This window comes from Lissotriton vulgaris, chromosome 7 (genome assembly GCF_964263255.1).
Source record: "Lissotriton vulgaris chromosome 7, aLisVul1.2, whole genome shotgun sequence".
NCBI lineage: Eukaryota > Metazoa > Chordata > Amphibia > Caudata > Salamandridae > Lissotriton > Lissotriton vulgaris.
The window spans coordinates 720,503,920-720,525,485 of NC_141695.1; the positions used below are offsets into that span (position 1 = coordinate 720,503,920).

Genomic DNA, 21,566 nt, shown 5'->3' on the forward strand with positions numbered 1-21,566 from the left:
AGTACTGCATTTAGGGGAAAATGACATGGTGCGGGAGACTGGTTTGGTGCTCATGAGGGCCATGAAGCGGTATTTGGGGGAGATCAAGAGCAAGTGGGCTGGTTGCATTGTGGTTTGGACGGAGTTTGTGCTGCTCCGGGTGTGGAAGGGCGCAGTGCCTCCTCAGGCAATTGATAAGGCTCGGAGGAAGGTTAACGTGGAGATGGTGAGGTTTTGCAGGCACCTGGGTTTTTCTAGGATTTGGCATAAGGACATACGTTATGACGCACCGGAACTGTTTAAGGGCGATGGGGTTCATCTGTCGCACCTTGGCATGGACCTTTACCTGCTGGAGTTGCGGGAGGTGTTGTCCGGTTGTTTGGAGCTCGTTAGAGAGTCGGTGGGCCTGGGAAGATTGACGGGGCGATGGGGGGGAGGCAGGAAAAGAGGGAGGCGGTTTAATCACCTATCTTCCTGTCTTTTCCTGGGTGGCGGTGTTTTGTACGTTGGCCAAGTTTGGTAGTTTAGGGTTAAGTTGGGGAGTTGGTGTACAGGAACGGAGAAAGGTTAAACAGGTTGGAGCTTTTACATTGGAGCTCGTTAGTTACAGTTGCAGGAAGACAGATAGGAGGTTAGGTTTTGGGTGGTTAGGAAGTTCAAAGGTTATGGGATAAGATTGTGTATTATGGTGTATTATTTAATTATTTGAATTTTATGTATTGTATTTTGCAGGGTGGGGGGTGTTTTATCATGTGGGGCTCTTAGGGGTGGGGGGAGGAAAGGCAAGGGATCAGGTAACTCGATGTTTAGAGAGGTTTTAGTTTTGTAAGGCAAAGTGCCAGTTTTTAAATAAAGTTGTGATGTGCACCTGTTTCAATAAAGCGGCCTTTTACACACACAAAACGGTGGTCATTCTGGCTTGCCCCCTCTTCCCTCCCAATAGCCTGAGCAACACCTGGCCCCCCGGGAGGCAGATTCTTGCACACAATTACCCACTTCCCAGCCTACCATCAGCGTGATTGTTTGGCAGGGCAGGGGGTCAGGAGAGGCCACAGCTGATAATTGCAGCGTGGCCATATCACATGGTTGCCCAGCGAGGCTGCTTTACTCTCCCTGTTGAGTGCCCTGTGTGGACTGGGAAAGGAAATAAACGGGCCACAGAGGGCACTGAGACACCGGCCCTTCGGCCAATGCCCGAGCGCCCGCAGTACCAATCTGTCCCTGCTCCAAACCCACTTACTTGTACTCTCCTTGGAGACTTGTGAAGCTGAGAGAGGTAGGCGCCTGGCAGACTAGCGGCCACTCCTAGTCTGACACACTGAACTTCCTGTTGTTCCTGCACCTACCTCAGAAACAACCTATATATAAAGTGTGCAGTTCCTGCTGTGATATGGAGCCTGACTCGAGGCAGGACAGCCAGGGGACGTCGTAGACAGGCAAGAGTGCTGAAGTGGGTGTATTGTGGCAGGAGGCCCGACCTACCTCGGTGGAGGGAGTAGATCCGGTCAGAGCGGGCCGGCAAAGTAGTGGATGTTGCGGGAGAGTGGATGTTTTGTTAAGGAGACTACTCGCCACTCTCCCCAGCCACTGTAGAGGCCGGCAGCACACACAGGATTCCTTCGTTTATCTACCGCGCCCGAGCAATACTAGATTTCCTTTCTCCGCTGCTCATTTTTGTTTCACTGATCTGTTGTGGACTTCTGGCTGTTTGAGAATCACGTGTAAATTGTTGGTGTGCATACATGCCAATCGACCTGATTCAGGCAGACAGGTCGAACCACTTTGATGTGTATGGCGTTTATTGTTGTGTTGGTATGTTCCGTCCTCCTAATATGCGTGTGTTCCTGTGCGTTTTGGGGTGGGTGGGTGTTTGTGGGTTACCTTTAGCTGGGGGCCATATGTCACACTTTCTATTCTGCTTCCTTAGTTATCCTGGGATTGCTCATTACATTTCGGTTCCATCAAAGTAGTGCTATCAATAGTAGTGCAAGAGGTGCAAGGCTACCAGGGCCCATAGCTAAGAGCAGGACTCGTCAGCGCAAATATGGTTCTATTTCACTACCTTGTTATGCTACTGGCAGCACATAGTTTGTCCATCACTCTGTATCCCTGGTTACTGTTTCACTTTCTGGGCATGGTCACAGGGAGGCTGGAGGAAAAGTTTAATCAGCGAGCCAGATCTGCTCTCATCATACTGGAAGATTGTGCCAGTGTGTGTTTGTCCAACCTCGTGGAGCTCTGGCAGGCCAGGACAGCCACGGCCAAGGTCGGAGCAATGGCCGAAGTGTATTACGAAAAAAATACGAGACCTATGGCACTGGAATGCTGGCCGCCATTCTTCCGGCTGCTTACTGCAGGCACGACGTGCATTGATGACATTCAAACACGTTGTGCCAGCAGTAAGAGAAAGTCAATAAAGTAAAGAGTGCTCACAGACTAAAATAAAGGCGTTGTTGTGCAGCTGCAGGAGCACTGTCTGAACCAAAGAGAGGCTGCGCCTTTTGAGTGCGCTGTGGAGAGCGAGGGCTGCCGTAAATAAAAAATAAAAAACACAAGCTGTACGAAGGGCATGGATGAGGGAGAAAGGGAGGAGGGAACAATGGAGGATGTGTCCGGAGATTATTGTAATAAACACAGGGTGCCCACTACGCGGCGTCCCTTCCGGTGGGGGGCACTGGGGTGGAGGGGGAATTTTTAAAAGCTAAGCCAACGCCAATAAGCAAAAGTAAAAGCACGACCAGCACACTGCAAATACGTCCGCCATTGCTATAGCTGCATCCCACCAGTGCTCTTTAAATTTAATTAGGCAAAGAGTTTGCAAGAATGGCTAAAGCAGGCAATATTGAAAGTACACTGGTAAAAGGTCCAGACGCCCTGGGAGGGTACAAATGGAGACAGAGCGGTACAAAGGAGGGACTAACAAGCCGGTTTACGAATCAGACGCCAGCATTTACAAAGGACACTGACACAAGCCAATGGCAAATATGGCCAAAGAGTGGGCGGAGCTTCCATTACATACTCCACTACAAGAGGTCTCCACTAGAGCAGCGCATGCGTGCTGACTCTAGGTTCGACCTGAAAATGTAAATTCCTCCGAACAGCATAACTTCATACAAGGGAACCACAAGGGCTGGGCCTCCAGGAATCACTCGAGCAACAGTCAGATCCCGCACTACCGGAGTTCTGAAACTACCTGGCCTTTCTAGCGGACGGTACTCTACATTTTTTTCTCACACTGCAATCAATTGCTATTTTTTTGGACGGCCTGCATGTGTTGGACCCGGCCCTTTTTGGCAGGTTCACACCGAAACTTTTTGCTTTTTCCCAGCCTGTTTCTGGAACCTGGTGGTGATTTTAGGCCTCTGAGCACTTTTTCACTGTGGTACAGTGTAAAGTGCGTGAGCTCTCTGTTTGTGTGGTGAGAGTGACCTGCCCTCCCATAGGAATGAATGGGGAATATGTATGCCCATGGTAGTTCCTGATGTGTTGGGAGTACAGGGTCGAGTTTGGTATGTTCGAACTCGTGAGATTGAATGCTGCGCAATGATATATGCGGCATGATTGTGTCTAGTGTAGAAGTGCTACTTTTAGAAGTTGGCATATTTGTGTAATTTGTATCTGGCGTGTGATTGGCTGGTGAGCCTGGCTCCAAGAGTCTGGGAGGGTCTGCCCCGGTGGTGAATGGAGTGATTAGCATGCCGATGTGAGGGGAGGGGTGCACCTGGGCCTGAATAGGGCTGGGCTTTCCCCACACAATGCTGGCTCCACCCCCTGTGGTGCGTCTGATGTTCCTAGCCTGGCCTGTGAAAGGAGTTCCCTATAACCAGTTGTAGCTGGTTCTCACACTGCCTGCACCCTGCTAGACAAAGGATTTCTCTGTATAAAAGGGGGCTGTGTCCCCTTACAAAATGTTCTTGTTTCTGACTTGAATCCTGCCTCTGCTTGGGCCCAGGGAAAGGCTTGCCTCCCTGGGCCCTGCCCAGCCCCTGGATACCTGATGTACTGCTTGAGGCTGGGACCCCTTTCCTATGGGAGTCTTTGCCTTGGGGGCTTGATGGACTCTGCCCCCCTTAGCCCCTGGGAAGTGCTTTATTTCAGGAAGGACCTTGTTACTAGACCTTGCAGCGCTTTGGAGCGCTGTAAACACCCCTGAAGCGCCTGGAAGCGCTTTATCTTTTCATAGCGCTTGGGAGCGCTTTTTGCTTTATTGTGAGCGTTTCTCCGCCCCGCATTTTGCGTGAGGAATAGCAGGTGCCCACCCTGCGTGTTGTGCGGTTTTATTATTTAATTGTCTCAGCCGGTGCTCAACAGGCATTGCCCCAGAGATTGCCGCGCCCTGGACAGGAGCTCACCCCGTTTATTATTTAACTCGAGGGAGCCCACCCATCGGTTAATTCAGCCCCCGCCTACAGTGCCTGGACGGGCCGCCGCGCTGCCCGCGACGACCCGGAAGCAGCTTGCTGGCCGGCCAATCATGGCCCGGGAGAAGGACCGGAAGTCCCGCCCGCCGGCCTGAGAAGGAAGCCTTGGCGACGTTGCCGGTCTCCCATGCGATGGAGGGAGACCGGAGATGTGCCCGAGGTGTTTTGGCCTGTAGCGGGGCTCCCCTGTGCTGAGGGAGTCCCGGAGAAGAAGAGAAGGAGCTGAGCAGTGGCGGAGGGGGCGCAGGGCACATTGCCGGTGCCCGCCCCAAGTCAAGACCCGAGTGAAGAGGAGGACGGGGCGCTCTTCCGGTGAGAGAGTGCCCCGCCAGCATAGCGCGTCCCGACCAGCAGCCGCACCGGATGACGAGGAGTCCCCCGAGAAGCCCGGTGAGTGAGGAAGGGCTGGGGGGGGGGGGGAATCCGTGAGGCCAAGTGGTGGCTGTGCCAGTGCAGGCACAGAGTCAGAGCGGCCCGTGTGCTCAGTGGGCCGCTCCAACGATTGGGCATTATTGTTTAAGAGCCAGAGAGGCTCAGGGGCATTGTTTGTTTTGAGCCCTGCAAGGCTCCAATGGCAGGCCATTTTGTGTTTAGAGTCACGGAGGCTCTAGGGGGCATAATGTTGTTTTAGAGCCCAGAGAGGCTCCCCGTCCAAATGGTTGTTTAGGGCCCAGAGAGGCTCTTGAGGGCTACATTCTTTTCTACAAGCCCAGCGAGGCTCCCACGTTGGCCCCTCATTGCTACAGCTGCCCAGCACTTAGTGGGCAGCTGCTACGTTTAGGCCCCTGACATTGGGACACAGGGCGTCCTAGCTCCAACAAGGCCAGTTGGCCTAGGGACTGCCACAGGTGGTGGCTTATGTGTTTTTGCGCTATTGAGTTTTCTTACACCTCTGAATGTGTTGGTTATACATCATGTGTTTTTCCTGTGTTGCACCTCTGAATGTTTTAGGTATCATGTGTTTACCTTCCCTGCACCTCTGAATGTGTTTTTGATGCATCATGTGCCTTTTCCCTACACCTCTGTAATGTGTTCTTGCCTATACCCCTAAATGTATTTTTATTCTTAGGTGGTTGTGTCCTAGTATAGTTTCTACTAGAGAGGTTATGTGTCCATGCATGATCTAGGCCTATGGTTATTAGTATTGCGTAGTGTGTACCTACCTTAGACCAGTGGTTACTGGTTGTGATCTGGAATTGTTATTTTATGTTATATCTTATGTTCTATGCTCTAGAAGTGCTGATTCTGACAGTGGCCCACGTGGCCCTGTCCTTTGTAAATAATCCCATGTGAATATTGCCCGTGCCAGTTGGCACAATGTATATGTGTGATTTTTATCTGATGTGTTTTTACAATACAAAAGTTATTTTTATATAGCCTTGTGTGGAGTTCCTTTTGTGGTGTGCCTGGGATGTTGTTGCTGTGAGGGTGCGTAAATGCTTTACACATTGCCTCCGGGATAAGCCTGTCTGCTCGTGCCAAGCTACCGAGGGGGTGAGCAGGGGTTATCTTGGCGTGTGACTCCCTTGCCCTGACTAGAATGGTGGTTTCTGCCTGGCTTTGGCGTCAGCCCTAGCCAGCCAGAAATAGCCAGTTCTAACAATATGCAAATATTGATAATATCACGTTACCATAATGAGCACATGAGCTGGCGCATGCCCCTACTAGGATAGTCTGGTCCCTGCTCCTGTCTCATAACATCACAAACAGCCCACAACGGAGACTGCCCAGTGAGCTGTGGCTTCAGAGAGCAAGAAGTCATCGCAAAATACACTTTCTGCCGAAAGCTGGCTGCCACTGCTGTCTGTGGCTACACCTGCAGGAAATAATAGCAACTTTAGCCCCTGGAGGGCATGTCATGAGCCGTGCCTGTGCTCACCTGGCATTGAAGAAGATGAAGGCAGCAGGCTCGGCCTGGCAACAGTTGCAGCATAGGACTGAGGTATGGGAGGCCGCACAGCGTCATCTGGGTTTTCTTCAAGCTTTCCTGAGCCACACAGACTGGTTACATTGGAGAAAAATCAAACATTTTATATATTATCTGTTGGTGTTCTCTTCTAAATAAACAAAATACTAATCAAACAGACCTATGCAGCCCTACTGTCAAAATACTTCTGGCGGTGCTTCTCCTTTATTAGGCTATACTTCATGGGCAACTGCAGTACTTCTATGAAGGTTATTTATCCAGATCAGAATCATATCTAATCTACATCTCTGAACCAGAAAGTATCTTGCATCCAAGGAAGAAAAAGGCCAAAGGCTTTATTAAAGAAGTAATAATGACTTTCTAATATGGACGTAAGAGTACTCCTGGTTTTGTCACTAGATCAAAAATGATGTAGAAACAAGCTATGTTCACCCTGGAATATTTCGTCCTTCTGATGAGCATTGGTTTATTTTATTTTAGTAGTTTTGTATAGCGCTAGCTGGACCAAAGGGTATCAGAGCACTTCACAACATATATAATAATGAACAGACCTGTGATACAGAAGAGTGGGGGAACTTGGGGGTTAGGGCAGGCAAGGTACTGGCATATGGCCACAAGGTAGACGAGCAGAGGGTAGGGTCTGATTTTCATCCATACATAATTGGTAATCAAAAGGTTTATACACAGAAGGATTTCTTGAACTGCGTCAGAAGGTAGGATCTGATATTCATCCATACATAATTGGTAATCAAAAGGTTTATACACAGAAGGATTTCTTGAACTGTGTCAGAAGGTAGGATCTGATAATCAAAAAGTTTATACACAAAAGGATTTCTTGAAACAGGTCAGAAGGTAGGATCTGATAATCAACCATACATAATCGGCAATCAAAATGTTTATACACAGGAGGATTTCTTGAGCTGCGACCATGTTATCAGTCTTGAGTATTAGTAAAGATGTAGTGTTGGTTGGGGGACTAACCAGGGTCTGTCAGTTCCCTCAAGGGCGGTCGAAGAAGAGGGCTTGAGTAGGCTCTTGAATTTTGTAAACAAGGAGATTGTTCTGATGTGGGGTGGGATGGAGTTCCAGATATTATAGGAGCGTTTCAAGCAAACGATTTGGCTGTGGTTCTGTGCTTGAGAGTTTTTGGCGGGATGAGCAGTAGAGAGCTGGAGCTCCTGAGGTTTCTGGACTGGCCTGCCCTTTTGAGTTTGGCAGCCAGATATTCTGGTTTGCCGGTATGCAGGGCTTTGTGCTTGAGGCAGGCTGTTCTAAAGCTGGCTCGTAACTCCACTATGAGCCATCTGAGTTCTCTGAGGGCTGGAGAAATGTGCTCGAATTTCTTAGTTCCGGTGACCATTCCTGCTACTGCGTTGAGTGTAATCTTCAAGGGGGCAAGGTGGGTTTTTGCTGTCCCCGTCAAGGTAGTGATCCCGTAGTCTATTCTGGAGCGGACCAATGCTTGCAAAGCCTGCAACACACATCCATTGCAGAGGTCTTCAAACTTTTTTAGGTTGAGCCCCCCAGCTGAATTTTTTTTTAGATGTCTGGGCCCCCCCACCACCTGACAGAAATTTCTGGAATCTGTTACACTACATAATCGACTGCCGTTGCATATCCCATGCAAAATCTGGCAAATAACGGATTGAACCTACTACATACACAGCCACTTACAAACACTAGCTCAAAACTTTACAGCTTGAAGCTCAACAATGGGCATTGTACATCTCAGTAGAACAAAAGACATTACAATGTCCTTCAGCACAGTAATCCTTGCACATAATGTTCATATTGTAAGATTTGTGAAACCATTTCTATACATTCTATTAAAAAGGAGAAAAAAAGAGGGATCACTGGTTCCTTGCTATGTAGATCAACATGGTGTACACAGGTTTTATGGTTCAGGAAGTTCCAAACTTGCCCTTCCTTGAGTTGTAGGTGCCTTATTGCATGGTGTTTGGTATTCTGCAGCATTTTCTACAGACTGATGCTTCTATCTAGACTGATTTCTCTGATTCCTCAATTTTTCCACGTGTTCTGCTGCTGGGCCAGGCTACTAAAAACTCTGCTGCCGCTGCTCACCCTAAGCCTGGTCTCTTGATCTTAAATTTGGGAAACGCTAGCTTGTTCTCTGTGGCCTTTCTGCCCTACATTGCTGTGAAGAGGTACTGGACTACAGTGGACAACATAGTCAAGACTATCTCACTTCCTTTTCTAAATGTAATTATTTATTTTAATGTTTTATAGCGCGCAAACTTGACCCGTGAGGGTATCACAACGCTTTATACAGTTACACGGTGAGCAAAACAAAACAGTCTCAAGTACAGAAATATACAAAGTTTGGCGCGGGTAGGGTTGATGAGGAGCATAGAGGTAAAAGGGGACACAAATGCATGGTTACGATAATAATTAGGATCAGTCTAAACAGTAGTCTCACATTTTCTTGTCGGGGTGAGTTTGTGATCTGAGGAAGAATTAATAGATTTTGATTCGTCAGGCTCATTGTGGTGGATGCGAGCAGGCCATTAGCCCAGGAATTTACCAATGAAGAAAGTTTTGGCCTCCTCTTGAAACGTGGTAGAGAAGGGATTTTTCTGATGTCAGGTGGGAGAGAGTTCCAAATTCTTGGTGCTGCTCCGGAGAACGCCCTATTGTAGGTTCTTTTTTCTGAAAGAGGGCAGGTTGGAGCAGGAGGTTTCTAGCGGACCGGGAGTTTCTGCTTCCTCCAGATATCACCTGTTTGTATGCCAGATAAGCAGGGGAGTTTGTGTATAGGGCCTTGTGTATGATGCATGCCAGTTTCAGCTGTATTCTGGCCTCTATAGGGAGCCAGTTTAGTGTTTTCATGGGTCGAGAGATGTGATCAAAATTCCTAGTGCCTGTGAGTAGTCTGTTGGCCACGTATAGGCAGGCTTTTAGAGGTGCCAAGGAGATCTTGGGTAATCCCGTGAGGGTGAAACATCCATATTTCAGTCTCGAGATAACTAGTGTTTGGGCTGCCATTTTTAAGTCAGGAGCATCGCTGAAGGGTTTAAACTTCCACAGGTAGATCAGGTGAAATCTGGCCTATTTAGCCATTGAGTTAATGTGGTCTTGCATGTTCAAGTTACAGTCGAGGAGTATGCCCAAAGATTTGGCAGAGTCTACAATGGTCGACGGGCAGTTTAAGGCTGTGATGGCTTGGATCCAAAACTGAATCTCCGGCTTGGCTTTTGAAGGGGAGATCAGGAGAAATTTGGTTTTCTTTGCATTGAGTTTTAGTTGGTTAGCGGCTAGCCATTGGACAGTTAGTTTCAGGGTCTCATTCAGAGCAAGGATCTCCTCAAGTGACACAATATTGATGTATATTTGGGTGTCATCCGTGTACATGTGGTAGGAGATATTGGCGGTACAAAGAACTTCAGTGAGTGGCTCTAAATAAAGATTAAAGAGGGTGGGTGACAGGGTTAAACCTTGGGGGACGCCAACTGAGACCGGGGTGGGAGCTGATAAGTTCTCGTTAATGAGGAATTTGTGAGATCGGTTATGGAGGAAGGGCCTAAACCATTCTAGGACAATGCCATCTAGCCCCATCCTGAGTTTGAGGCGTTCGAGCAGTTTTTCATGGTTGACCGTATCTAAGGCGGAGGATAGATCTAGGAGGATTAGAAGGCAGGTATTGCCTTGGTCAAGGGCTTGGAGGGCGTCATCAATGGTGTGGAGCATAGTAGTTTCCGTGCTGTGCCCCGGTCTGAATCCAGATTGAAAGTCATCAAGTAGGTGGAAGTTGTGGATGTGCTGACTTATTTGCTGTTGGACACACTTCTCTAACACTTTGGCTAACGGGGATATTGGAGATTGGTCTGAAATGGTCAGGGGAAGCTGGGTCCAGTGATTGCTTTTTTAAAATAGGGAGGACTTGGCCGGCTTTCAGGGGGTCCGGGATCGAACCCTGCTGAAGAGAGGCGTTGATTATTGCAGTCCAGCAAGGAACAATGGCTTGGGAGGCAGTTGGATGGTAACGGGCCATTGAAGTGGTTTTTTGGGTTTAAGGTAGAGAGAATTTTAGAGATGGAGTCTTCGTCATAGTATTCGAAGTCGGTCCAGCAAATTTGGTTTTTAGGTGGGCCCAGTGAGGGTAGTGCGGAAAAGGGGTGGGGGGTCAGGAAGGGGTTGAGAGTGAACGGCGGTATTCAGTTTGATTTCTAGTGCTGTGATTTTATCAGTGAAGGGTGAGGAGAATTCCTCAGAAGATATTAGAGATTTAGGGGATTCTTTCTGAGTTTTAGCCAGTTTATTAGATTGGTGTTTCACCAGTTCAAAGAGATTGTGGTGTCTGTTCTTGGCATTCCCCAATTCCGATCTGAAGTATTCTTTTTTTGAGGATGTGCTTGTTGTAGGAGTTTCTCGCCTGATGGAGAAGTTTAAGATGCGCAGCGGAGGGGTGCTGTCTCCAGATTCTTTCAGATTGTCGTAGGGATCTATTCTCAGAGTTGAGGGAGTCAGAGAACCAGGGGTTTCGGTCTTTGATTTGTGACCTTTTTAGTTTTAGAGGGGCCAGATCGTCCAAAATGCTCAACATGGACGCTGAGTAATATTCATTGAGGTCACTGACCGTGGTTATATGCGAGAGGGGGGGGGGAGGAATCAGATTTGCAGCGTGCTTCCAGTTTGATAAGGTCAAGATTTTTAGTGCCTCTGATCCAGCGTTTGGGAATCACCGATTGCGGTGTCTTTGTCTTTAGGGTCCCAGGTAAAACGAAGGAGATTATGTTGTGGTCGGACCAGTCACATGGGACTATGGAGACAAGTTTGACTGAGGATTTGTTAGAGATGATCCATTCAAGGGTGGCCCCTTTTGAGTGAGTTGGCATAGAGCAGGCTTGAGACAGGGCTTGATCAGTTAGGAGGTCTTTGATGGCATTGACGTAGGGATCTTTAGGGTCATTCCAGTGCAGGTCGAAATCCCCAAGGAAGATCTCTTTGGCATTAGAGGGGAATCTTAGTTGTGATGATATCCAAGAAGTGATCAGTGAAAGAGTCGTTCGAGCCTGGGGGGTGGTAAAAGATGTGCAAGTTGCAAAGTTGTAATGATTTGCGGGAAATGGAGAGGGCGAGGTATTCGCAGGAGTCAGTGGAATCCGCTAGGAGTTCAGAGACCAGGAGGGAGGCTCAGTAGATACAGGTGATGCCTCCACCTTTCCTGTTGGATTGCCTGTTTAGTCTAGCAATGTTGTAGTTAGGAGGAACTAATAAGTCCAGGCAAGGGGAAGAGTATTCATTGAGCCAGGATTCGGTTAGTATAGCTAGGTCTAAATTTTTGATCAGGATGAGGTCAGCAATATAAGAGGCATGTTTAGCTGCTGATCGGCAATTGATTAAGAGGCCAGATAGTGAGGGGTTTGGGGGAGTGTCAAGGGTCTGGACGGACAGGAGTACAGGCGCGAGGTTTCTTTTAACCACACTTCTGTTGTGAAGAGTAGCTGGCCTATTGGGGTTGATAGTGACCGTGCAGATAGGGTGTTCAGGACTCGTATCTACAGGGCGAGGGGTGTCTTGGACAGAGTTGTGGTCTTGGAGGATAGCTAGGATTTCGTCTCCCGTGAGGTCCAATGGAGTAGTGGTAGAGTTGTAAGTGAGTGCAAGAGTTCGGGATTCCACCTCTAAAAGGGGGCAGGGTTGCTTGCGCGGGCGAAGATGTCTCAGAGGTAGCGGAAGTGGGTGCATGGGAGGCTCGGCGATCTTAGGGGGGGGAGGATTGAGGTGGCTTGAGGTTAGCCAGGGCAAGTGGGTGCATGGGAGGCTTGGCGGTCCTGGGGGGGGGGGCCAGGGGGGGGAGAGGATTGAGGAGGCTTGAGGTTAGCCAGGGCGAGTTCGGCAAGGCGAAGGAGGTTCCCAAGATCCAGAATGCAGCTATGGATGCTCTGGGTTAGATTAGTCGCTCTGGAGTGTAGAATTTCGAGATCAGTAATGGAGTGTAGAATTTCGAGATCAGTAAAGGCTGGGGGTGCTAGAGGGGAGGGGTGCGCAGGTTCAGGAGCAGTGCTGGTGACAAAATAAGGTGGCAGCGGAGGGAGGTTAGCGTGAACCGATTCTAGTGTCTTTGGAGGCGTAACTAGCGGTTATGGAAGAAGGCTGGCTGGGAGGTGAGCAGAGGTCGGGGGGGCGACTCTGTTGGAGGTGTCTGTTACTGCTGTCCAGGAGCTCCAGCCTGCCCTATCCTTTTAGTTGGGTATACCTTGTTGCTTGTTAGGAAATATCCGGCTCACATGCCCCTAACTTTATTGAAAAGCTATGCCTCCAAATGCACGTTCCTCTGGAAGAACAAATAATACAGCAGAGCTACCAGGTATTTTTGTGCTCTTTTTACCTAAAAACAGAAGAGCTGTTGAATACATAGGGATTAGCAACCTTCCCATTGCAAGAACACAAACTTTGTGAATGAACCTCAAACTAGCTTACCACAAAAAAGAAGAGGTCTTATCTCTGGTAGAACGCAAGAGGCCACTACTTAAATGTCTTAAATGTATCGCTTGTGGAGCTCTTCACTGACCAACCATTCTTAATTACTACTGCAGATAATGCACGTTGAAGTAAAGGTTGCACTCTACTTCTTACTGATTCTACATACATCCAAGTGCTCAACGCCTGGGACCAACTAGGAGTGGACCCACTCGTCCCCAGAAGGACTGGCTACTCTATTTCCAGTCCTTCCTCTGCTACCTTCCCATAGTTGCTTCTGTTGCTTCCAAAGGGGCCATGCAGGAGAGGGACTACCAGGGCTGCAATCAAGTTTTGCTCTGTAAAGTCTCCAACTGTACTACCTGCATCTGGAATACAAAAATCCAGCAGGTATTGGTGCTTTGGTGGATTGAAAGGTTGTACACAATTTTAAATATCTAATTGAAAAGATGGGTTGCCAGTCACCATTGTCCCCTGCTAAAATGAATTGGGTGTGCGTGTTGCACAGCTTTTGGGCCACCAGAATTTTCACCCTAGCGACAATACAGGAAGAGACATCACATGACCTTTGACAAAGGGACGTCACGGCTTTGCTACCCAACTAAATGGCTATTATTTTATCGACTTCTGAAACATGTACAGCTGAGTGGACCTACAGGGAATCAAGCGAGTGACCATGAGATCAAAGAAATTTCTGAGATAAAAAAAAAAACGGGTCTGTCACAGAAAAATACATGGAAGCAATTTTTCATCATGTGACTGCGCTAGGACAGCTGCACCTTTTCAGTCACAGTTCTGAAAAACAAGGACCTTGGATAGTTAGCAAATGAATACACAAACTCGTTCAAAGGCGGCAGGCAGAAATTTAGAGAGCACCTGAGTTTACATTCACTGGGCTCTGATCTGTATTTACAGATTTCTGTATCTCAGCCATTTGATCGGGAGAGGTAAGGCACAGAATAACCGATTTTCCTTTTTCCTTTTACTTAGAAAACAGGCAGGCTCACTGTGTATGCATGGGTGCTGTTTTTGTTTGGAAGAGGGCACATTTTCTTACCATTCGGCATTGCAGTCATGTCTTAGCAACTCAGGTGCAGCCAGTGTCCCTGCACCTCATTGTCTGAGACGCAGGTTTGGACCAGACCTCATTACATTGTCAGAGTCGCTGAGAGAGCTGAAGACAGTAGGCAAAAGTTTTTCTTTAAATTACAAAAGTATGGGCACGCTGTGCATGTGGGAATCAATGAAAGGCAAAGTGGGATTTTAAGGTGGAGTGTGTGCCCCCCTTGAGATGATGTTGCACCTCCCCAGGGGGAGCCGCACCCCACAGATTGAAGCACTATGCTCTATTGTACACTATATAGGGTGTGTAACCCACCCATTGCTCAGCATTTGTTGGAGTCTGAGTCATTCTGCTTTGCCGCACCTTAAATGACCAGCAGAGGCCTGTGTCACTTCAGTTCTTTTTGTCTGGGGCATGGACCAAGCACTAATTGATTACATTTAATTGTTGTCAATTCGCTGATCGTGCCTTGATAGTAGGGCTATGTTTTATCTGCTGCTACTTTTCTCTCCCACCCATCACTTCCCCATGTTGCTGCTCCCTTTGCCCTCACCCATTCATTCTTGCTTGCACACACCTCCCCTCCCTTCGTCCTTGCTGGTCTGCCTGTTCCGCTCTTCCACCCGAAAATAAAAAGAACTATAACGTGGCACCAGCGCTTGGCGCCTCATTGCGCTTTTTTTTTGGGATATTTTTAATTTTAGCTATGCTGAACAACATGTTTAAAAAGGTATTGAAAAAGCTATTACCTCTCGCGTAGCCGAGACCTATTGGCTTTATCATTGCTTGTTTTGAACTACTGAACACAGCTGAAGGCAACATTTTATTTGTTCCATCGCAGTGTTAGTCAAAAGTTATAGGCAGAAAATATTATAATAAACACACAAGATTGTCTGTAATAGCTGTATTTAATTCCAGTTCCTTCTAGGTTGCATGTGTTTTCTTTGTTAGACAGAGCTCAGTCAATTCAAGAGAGTAGTCCTGCTTTTATGTTTGTGGAATGTCTTAGGTTGGGGCTTCCTTTGGATGTATCAATCCCCAATAACACAGCGCTCGTGAACAAGGCATAACAATGTGTAAATCAACAAATTGCTAGCAGCACTATACACTAGAACCAGAACTTCTCTGTTACCAAGCAGAGTACCGGTACTCACTGCCACGGGTTGGCATTTCAGGACACAGTCATCATGTGAGCATACATAACATTTGTACACTGCGGTGCATGTTCACGATGGCAAGTTCGCACCAGTAGTGACGCGCCCCGTCAGAGCAGCGCGTGACGTCACTTGCCAGGTAACTGTGCGGCGGGAAGGAAGGGAAGGCCTTTAAAACGTGCAATTTTCTCTAGCTTTCCCTTTCCTCTTTACCAGCGCAGGCAGCTGGACAGAAAACAAAGATCCATAAAATTCAGATGAGGAGGCAGAGAAGTGCACCTGCAAGAAGCAGGTTTGCCATACGCATCAGTCAGATTAAGGACCCATCAAGGAATCTTCTGCAACTCCGACATAGGTGGGTGCCCTGCACGCCGCCCATGCCCCAAGCACCACTTACCATTGGTGTAAATAGCTAGAGCTGCGGAACTTATGTAATGTAGATGGTGTTCATGTAAAGCATTCCCATAACTTCAGGTCGAGTTCATGTTTATATAAAACTGCAAAAAAGTACTGCACTGCACAGCACCCTCCCTGACACCTCTATTTAATTTAGAAATGCAGTGCACTGAAGGCGCAGAAGCAGAGGTGTCAGGGAAGAAATGCAGTGCACTAAGGGAACAGAAGCAGAGATGTCAGAGGAGAGAAATGCAGTGCACTGAGGGAACAGAAGCAGAGATGTCAGAGGAGAGAAATGCAGTGCACTGAGGGCGCAGAAGCAGAGGTGTCAGAGGAAAGAAATGCAGTGCACTAAAAGCGCAGAAAGCAGAGGTGTCAGGGAAGAAATGCAGTGCACTAAGGGAACAGAAGCAGAGATGTCAGAGGAGAGAAATGCAGTGCACTGAGGGCACAGAAGCAGAGAGGTTAGTGGCGTAGGAAGGGGGTGCGGGCCACCCTGGTTGTCATCCCTGAGGGGGGTGATAAAATGGCAAAAATATGTGTTTTAAAAACATATTTTTTGACATTTTGTCAAGCCGGGGGTGACATGAAATTTTCCACACCGATTACCATCTGACCTTGCTACGCCACTGGGTAGAGATGCAGAGGGTGCAGAGATACCAGACGGTTAAGGTCCAATGCCCTGTAGTTACAGGGTAGGGATGCAGCGCCCTGAGGGTGCAGAGGCAGAGATGTTAAAGGGTAGAGATGTCGTGCCCTGAAGATACGGAGGCAGATATGTAAGAGGGTAGAGATCCAGTGCATTGAGGGCGCAGAGGGCAGAGATACAGTGCACTGAGGGTTCATAGTAGAGATGTCAGACGGTACCCAAGGCCTCAGATTGTTATTGGCTCACTTGTGGACCGGAGTAGTGAATGTCACATCTCCCTAGAATCATGTTGGTGGTGTCGCTGCACTGTGCTGAGTTATTCAGTGAGGGTTCAGAGGGTAGACTAAGAGACACCAGAGGGTGAAGAGGTACCAGGGGGTGGAGATGCAGTACACTGAGGGTACATAGGTGAAATATGGAACTCAAACCCACAGCAGCAGGCACTCAAAATCCACACCAAAAGGAACGTCCGCCTTTGGTCCTTTCCTTCGAACAGAGCCCAACTGCCCCAACGTAAACACGCTTGGACAATTTTAAAAGTGTTCAAACCAGGAATTATGGCCCCATATCTGTCATGTACTTACTCTGTGCTGCGGAAAAAAAGATTCATGGCCCTCAGAATAGGCAAATGGCCATTGCTGTTACACCTGCTGAGCTGGCAACGTGAAAATACCACCGTAATGTGCAGGGTGTGCGGGAGTAGCAAGGAAACAATTGAGCATGTCGCATGTCTTTGTCCTGCGTTACATGACGACCTAAAGATCGCACGTTCCGACAAGCTATCCTTGCATCAATGAATCCGGACAATCCACCGCTTAATATCCGGTTCACCAAGTTTATGACAAGAGCGGCAAGAAGATTTATAATCAGAGAGAGCCAGCAAGCAAACAATGGTCAACCATAAAAGGGAGGACTAAGTCCTCTGCTCCACTAAACAGCAGTTGACCATGGCCTCTTTCTTTACACAGATTATGTCTTGCCCTCTTGTGTGTCCCAGGAACATTTAAACCATCATATGTAGGGTCTTCACCATATTATTGGACCCTCGCTTCCAGTGGTATTGATCATTAATTCTCAACAACTGTGGTCTTGCTTTGTGGCCTTAGTAGATGTTAAACCAGAAGAGATAACCACGGCCGAACAGTTTTCTAATTGCTTGTTATGAAGGTGTATCATTTAGATGAAGTTAATATTTTACTAATTAAGATAGATTGGAAGATAATTTTTAATTATTTATAGATTCATTTTATTTTTTAATTCACGGTGATGATACAAACGGACTAAAAGGACATTCTTAGGAAGAGTCCTAAAGAAAATAATAAGAATTTTTTTAAAACACAGCATTCAAATGAGATAAATGTGCCACTTGTGCAGAGGCAATCTTCATAGATGCAACATTTGAAAGGGAATGCTAAAAGTATCCTTGAAACACGGAAGGACACTAACAATACATTACAGATTGAATCTTTTTGTGATCATTCGCACCCAAAAATATTCTTGAGCCCTTTTAATGTTTGTCATCAAACACCGCCCTCAGTCCCTTCTCTAGCCCTCCTCCTTGCCTCTCCCCCACAGCTTAATTTGACGAGTATCTGCACAACCCCCCCCCCCCCCCCCCCATTTAAAGCACTGACTAACACATCATGGCAAACAACATGGCACAGAAGAAGACATACTGCAAGAGATCATACCATACAGTGTGGCCCAACAGAAAATAAACCACAATAGTCAAACAAGCACAATAAATATAGCTCATACAACATAATGAAGCACGGCGTACGACTCCACAAAGCACAACGCACCATAAAACAAACAGCACAAAGTATTTTGCCATACAAACTAAGGAGACCCAGCAGAACATAACATGAAGTCGCATAGAGAAAACCCCACATCACATACAACATACAATAAAACAAGACATGGTACTGCGAGAGTGGCGAGCAGTTTCCCAGATACTGACTTGCTGAAATGTAATTTATTTCGTGCATTCTCCTCGAGCAACTAGCGCACTCAACAAATGCCTCACCCTCTCCCTTCCGTCCCCACTTTCATGATATTCCCCCTCCTTCTCACCTCCTCTCCCCTCCCCTCCCCCCTTAGACATTCACCTTTTGTCACGGGCCCGGTCGCTCCTCCCCACTTTTCATCTCAGGCCCTCCTTTTCGACCACCATTCTGTTTTTCTTTTCTCAACAGGCTCCTGTGTTCTCCACCTGCTCCTCCTTTCATCACAAGATTTAGTTCTCTCCATTTTTGCTCCTTTTCTCCCTATGCTTTTATTTCACAAGTCTTCCTCTCATCTCCTCCCATTTTTTCTTTCATTTCAGACTCCCTGTATCTCTTCTTCTTTCCTCACGTACCCCGTTTCTCCGATCCTCCCCTTTCATCACATGATTCAAATCTGTCCTCTCATCCACCAGCTTCTACTTTCATCAAGGGGTCTTCGGTGTGCCCCCCACCCTCTAACTGCCCCCCACTCCTTTTTTCAAGCCTCCCTGTTGCTCCACTTTACTATTGCCTGGCAAACACACAAGTTCATGGCCCCAGAAAGCTATTGCATTTCTAATTTTTTGTACCAAGAAATTATAAAACTGCCCATGCATAATTTTACATTTTAACAGGTGAATTTGTGCCTTAGAAGACACAACAGCCAGTTGCTAGCTCTTATAAGAGATCTAAATCAAGGAACAGACGTAGCACAATACAAGACCGGTAAGTTGTCAAATGGTTTTACGATAACCCTAAAATTGACTTGTACATTTATGTATTTGTACATATATTTATACGTGTACATAACTATTTAAGGAGACCGCATCTGCGTGCAACCTCAAACGTTGGTGGCACTGAGGTGAGAATAATTGATTCCTGAACCGTCCATTTTCATGATACACTGCTTATGCAATGCCTGCAGACTTTGATCAAGCTTCGAAAATTCATTAAAATGTTGAACAGACAAGATGGGCTTGGCTTGAATGGAACGAGTCCAAGCGTGTTAAGCAACGGTCGCGCTTGCGCTTGCTTAACGCTTCTTAGGCCCTTAAATACTTATTTATTTAGGTTCAAAACAGTTTGCCCCACTCCAATCCAAAACAGCCTGCCCCACTCCAATCCAAAACAGCCTGCCCCACTCCAATCCAAAACAGCCTGCCCCACTCCAATCCAAAACAGCCTGCCCCACTCCAATCCAAAACAGCCTGCCCCACTCCAATTCAAAACAGCCTGCCCCACTCCAATCCAAAACAGCCTGCCCCACTCCAATCCAAAACAATGTCTCACTCCAATCTGCCCCACTCTGATCCAAAACAATGTCTCACTCCAATCTGCCCCACTCTGATCCAAAACAATGTCTCACTCCAATCTGCCCAACTCTGATCCAAAACAATGTCTCACTCCAATCTGCCCCACTCTGATCCAAAACAATGTCTCACTCCAATCTGCCCCACTCCGATCTCAAACAATTTGTTTTGGACTGGAGTGGGGAATGGGAGTGGGCAATCTGTCCACTCCCATCTGCCCCACTCCAATCCAAAACAATCTGCCCACTCCCGTCTGCCCCACTCCAATCCAAAACAGTCTGCCCCACTCAACAGTCTGCCCCACTCAACAGTCTGCCCCACTCAAATCCAAAACAATCTTGCCACTCCAATCTGCCCCACTCCAATCCAAAACATCGACATCTGTAAGCTGCAATATCAGCGCGATCGCGGCAGAACTGCAAACTAAATGGGGTATGCGACTCAGTGACAATCAGCAATGTGGGCGTGATCGCAAACCCTGGGACAACACTTTGAGATCCAGCGGTGGAACAACAAGCCGGTGTGTAGGCTGAGGTGAGTAGATGTACCGATAAATCGCAGTATGCCTGCGATGAGCCGGGATGTCCGCTGAGCAGCAGAGGCCGGAACACAGGCAATTCCTGGAGCCGTGGATGAGTCTTGCTGCCCCCGTGAACCTGATGCGCTCTAGTGAGTGCCACGCAGCTGGGACTCTGATGCATGCCACCAAGCCACTGCTACCGTAGCCACAACACAACCGGGACCTAGAGGCAGGCAGGGAAAGTGAGGCGAGTGCGACCCGAGAGACGCCGCATAAAAAGACAAATGTGTCGCGATAGTGTAGAAACCAGGACAGCATAGGCAGCGAGCCAGTAAGGCCATAGACCACATCGCAACGGCAACAGAGGCACGTGGAGACTGTAAGCGCCAACATATACTGCCATACGAATAAAAGTCTCTTTATGACCTCCCCTGGTGAAAGTGAGCCCAGGGATAAGACTGGCATCACTGTCATGTGCCATAACGTCCATGGATAGAGGTGAGATGGAGTGGAGAGTCGGAGTGGTCCACGCAGGCCTGAAAAGCCCGAAAATCCTGGAAAATACACTGCTGTCACTGGGGTGAACACTGAATAGCAGCCAAGAGCAAAGCCTATGACTCTTAGCCAGGTCAGCAGTCTCGGTCTGCGCGCCAAAAAAAAAGAAATGGATGTGAGCTGTGGATTAACGTGCGAGGCTAAATCTGATCGCCACTCTCACGATCTGGGTGTTCTTAAGAATGGCAGGTGTGTGGGGTTGTGGCAGATAGAATGAAAACTCACGGACATACGAAGACAGCAACAGCACAGGGATGATATGGGTAAAGCTGACGAGCAGCAAGCAACCCTCTTATTCAAATCGTGTTGCACAGCCAAGGCCCAATCACAGGAGCACAAGGATCCTCCACCCGAGATAGCGGAGGGGAATGGCTCCACACTGTAAAAAACACTGCAGGCCATGCAGCAGAGTCTACTGACCATAGACGGCAAAATTGATTACCTCAATTTAAGAATGGACTACATGAAGTAAACTGGACAAACATGGCGCCCGTATCCAAGAAGTGGGAGAAGATGGGCTGACAACGGTAACCGAGTGTGCAGGCATGGAAACGATCTTTTCAGTTATTCAAGCTAAGAATGAGGACTTTGAGGCCCGTTCCAGTAGAAACAATCTACGTATTACTGGGGTACCGGAATCAACGAATACGGACAAGCTTGAACATTATGTGGAAACCATGTTCAGGGAAATCCTAGGTGCTGAACATATCTCTCCAATGCGGATTGTGGAAGGCGCACATAGAACTCTTTCCCCTCGCCCTATACCGGGGGCGTCACTGTGACCAATCATCGCTAGGATTTTAAACTATAGGGATGTGACACTGCTCTGCGACTAGCGTGAGAGAGTGGGAACATGAAAAATCAAGGTAACCAGATGTCATTGCAGCGGTCCAGGCAGCACGCCGTGAATTCGAACAAGTGAAACGGAAAGTACAGTACATGAAACTGCAGTATGCTATGCTTTACCCAACCCGACTGAGGATACAGCAAAACGGACAATCAAAAATCTTTGCAACCTCAAATGACGCAATGGCACACATTAAAAAGATAGAACGGGCGGAGAGAGCCCAAACTAGCAAGAACAATGATTTAGATACTGATTAGCATTGGAACGCGACTGGATGCTGGAGTCCAGAATACCGTTCCAGGCGAGCTGATATGAGCCC

General features: G+C 47.7%; 1 protein-coding gene across 1 annotated transcript in view; it reads right to left on the reverse strand.

Annotated features, from left to right (window-relative positions):
* WIPI1 (WD repeat domain, phosphoinositide interacting 1) overlaps positions 1 to 21,566 on the reverse strand; it is a 312,079-nt gene that overhangs the window by 65,549 nt on the left and 224,964 nt on the right. The window contains exon 11 of the mRNA XM_086930963.1: positions 6,280 to 6,401. Within this exon, the coding sequence (XP_086787089.1) occupies positions 6,280 to 6,401 (122 nt within the window). The remainder of the gene's footprint in view (positions 1 to 6,279; positions 6,402 to 21,566) is intronic.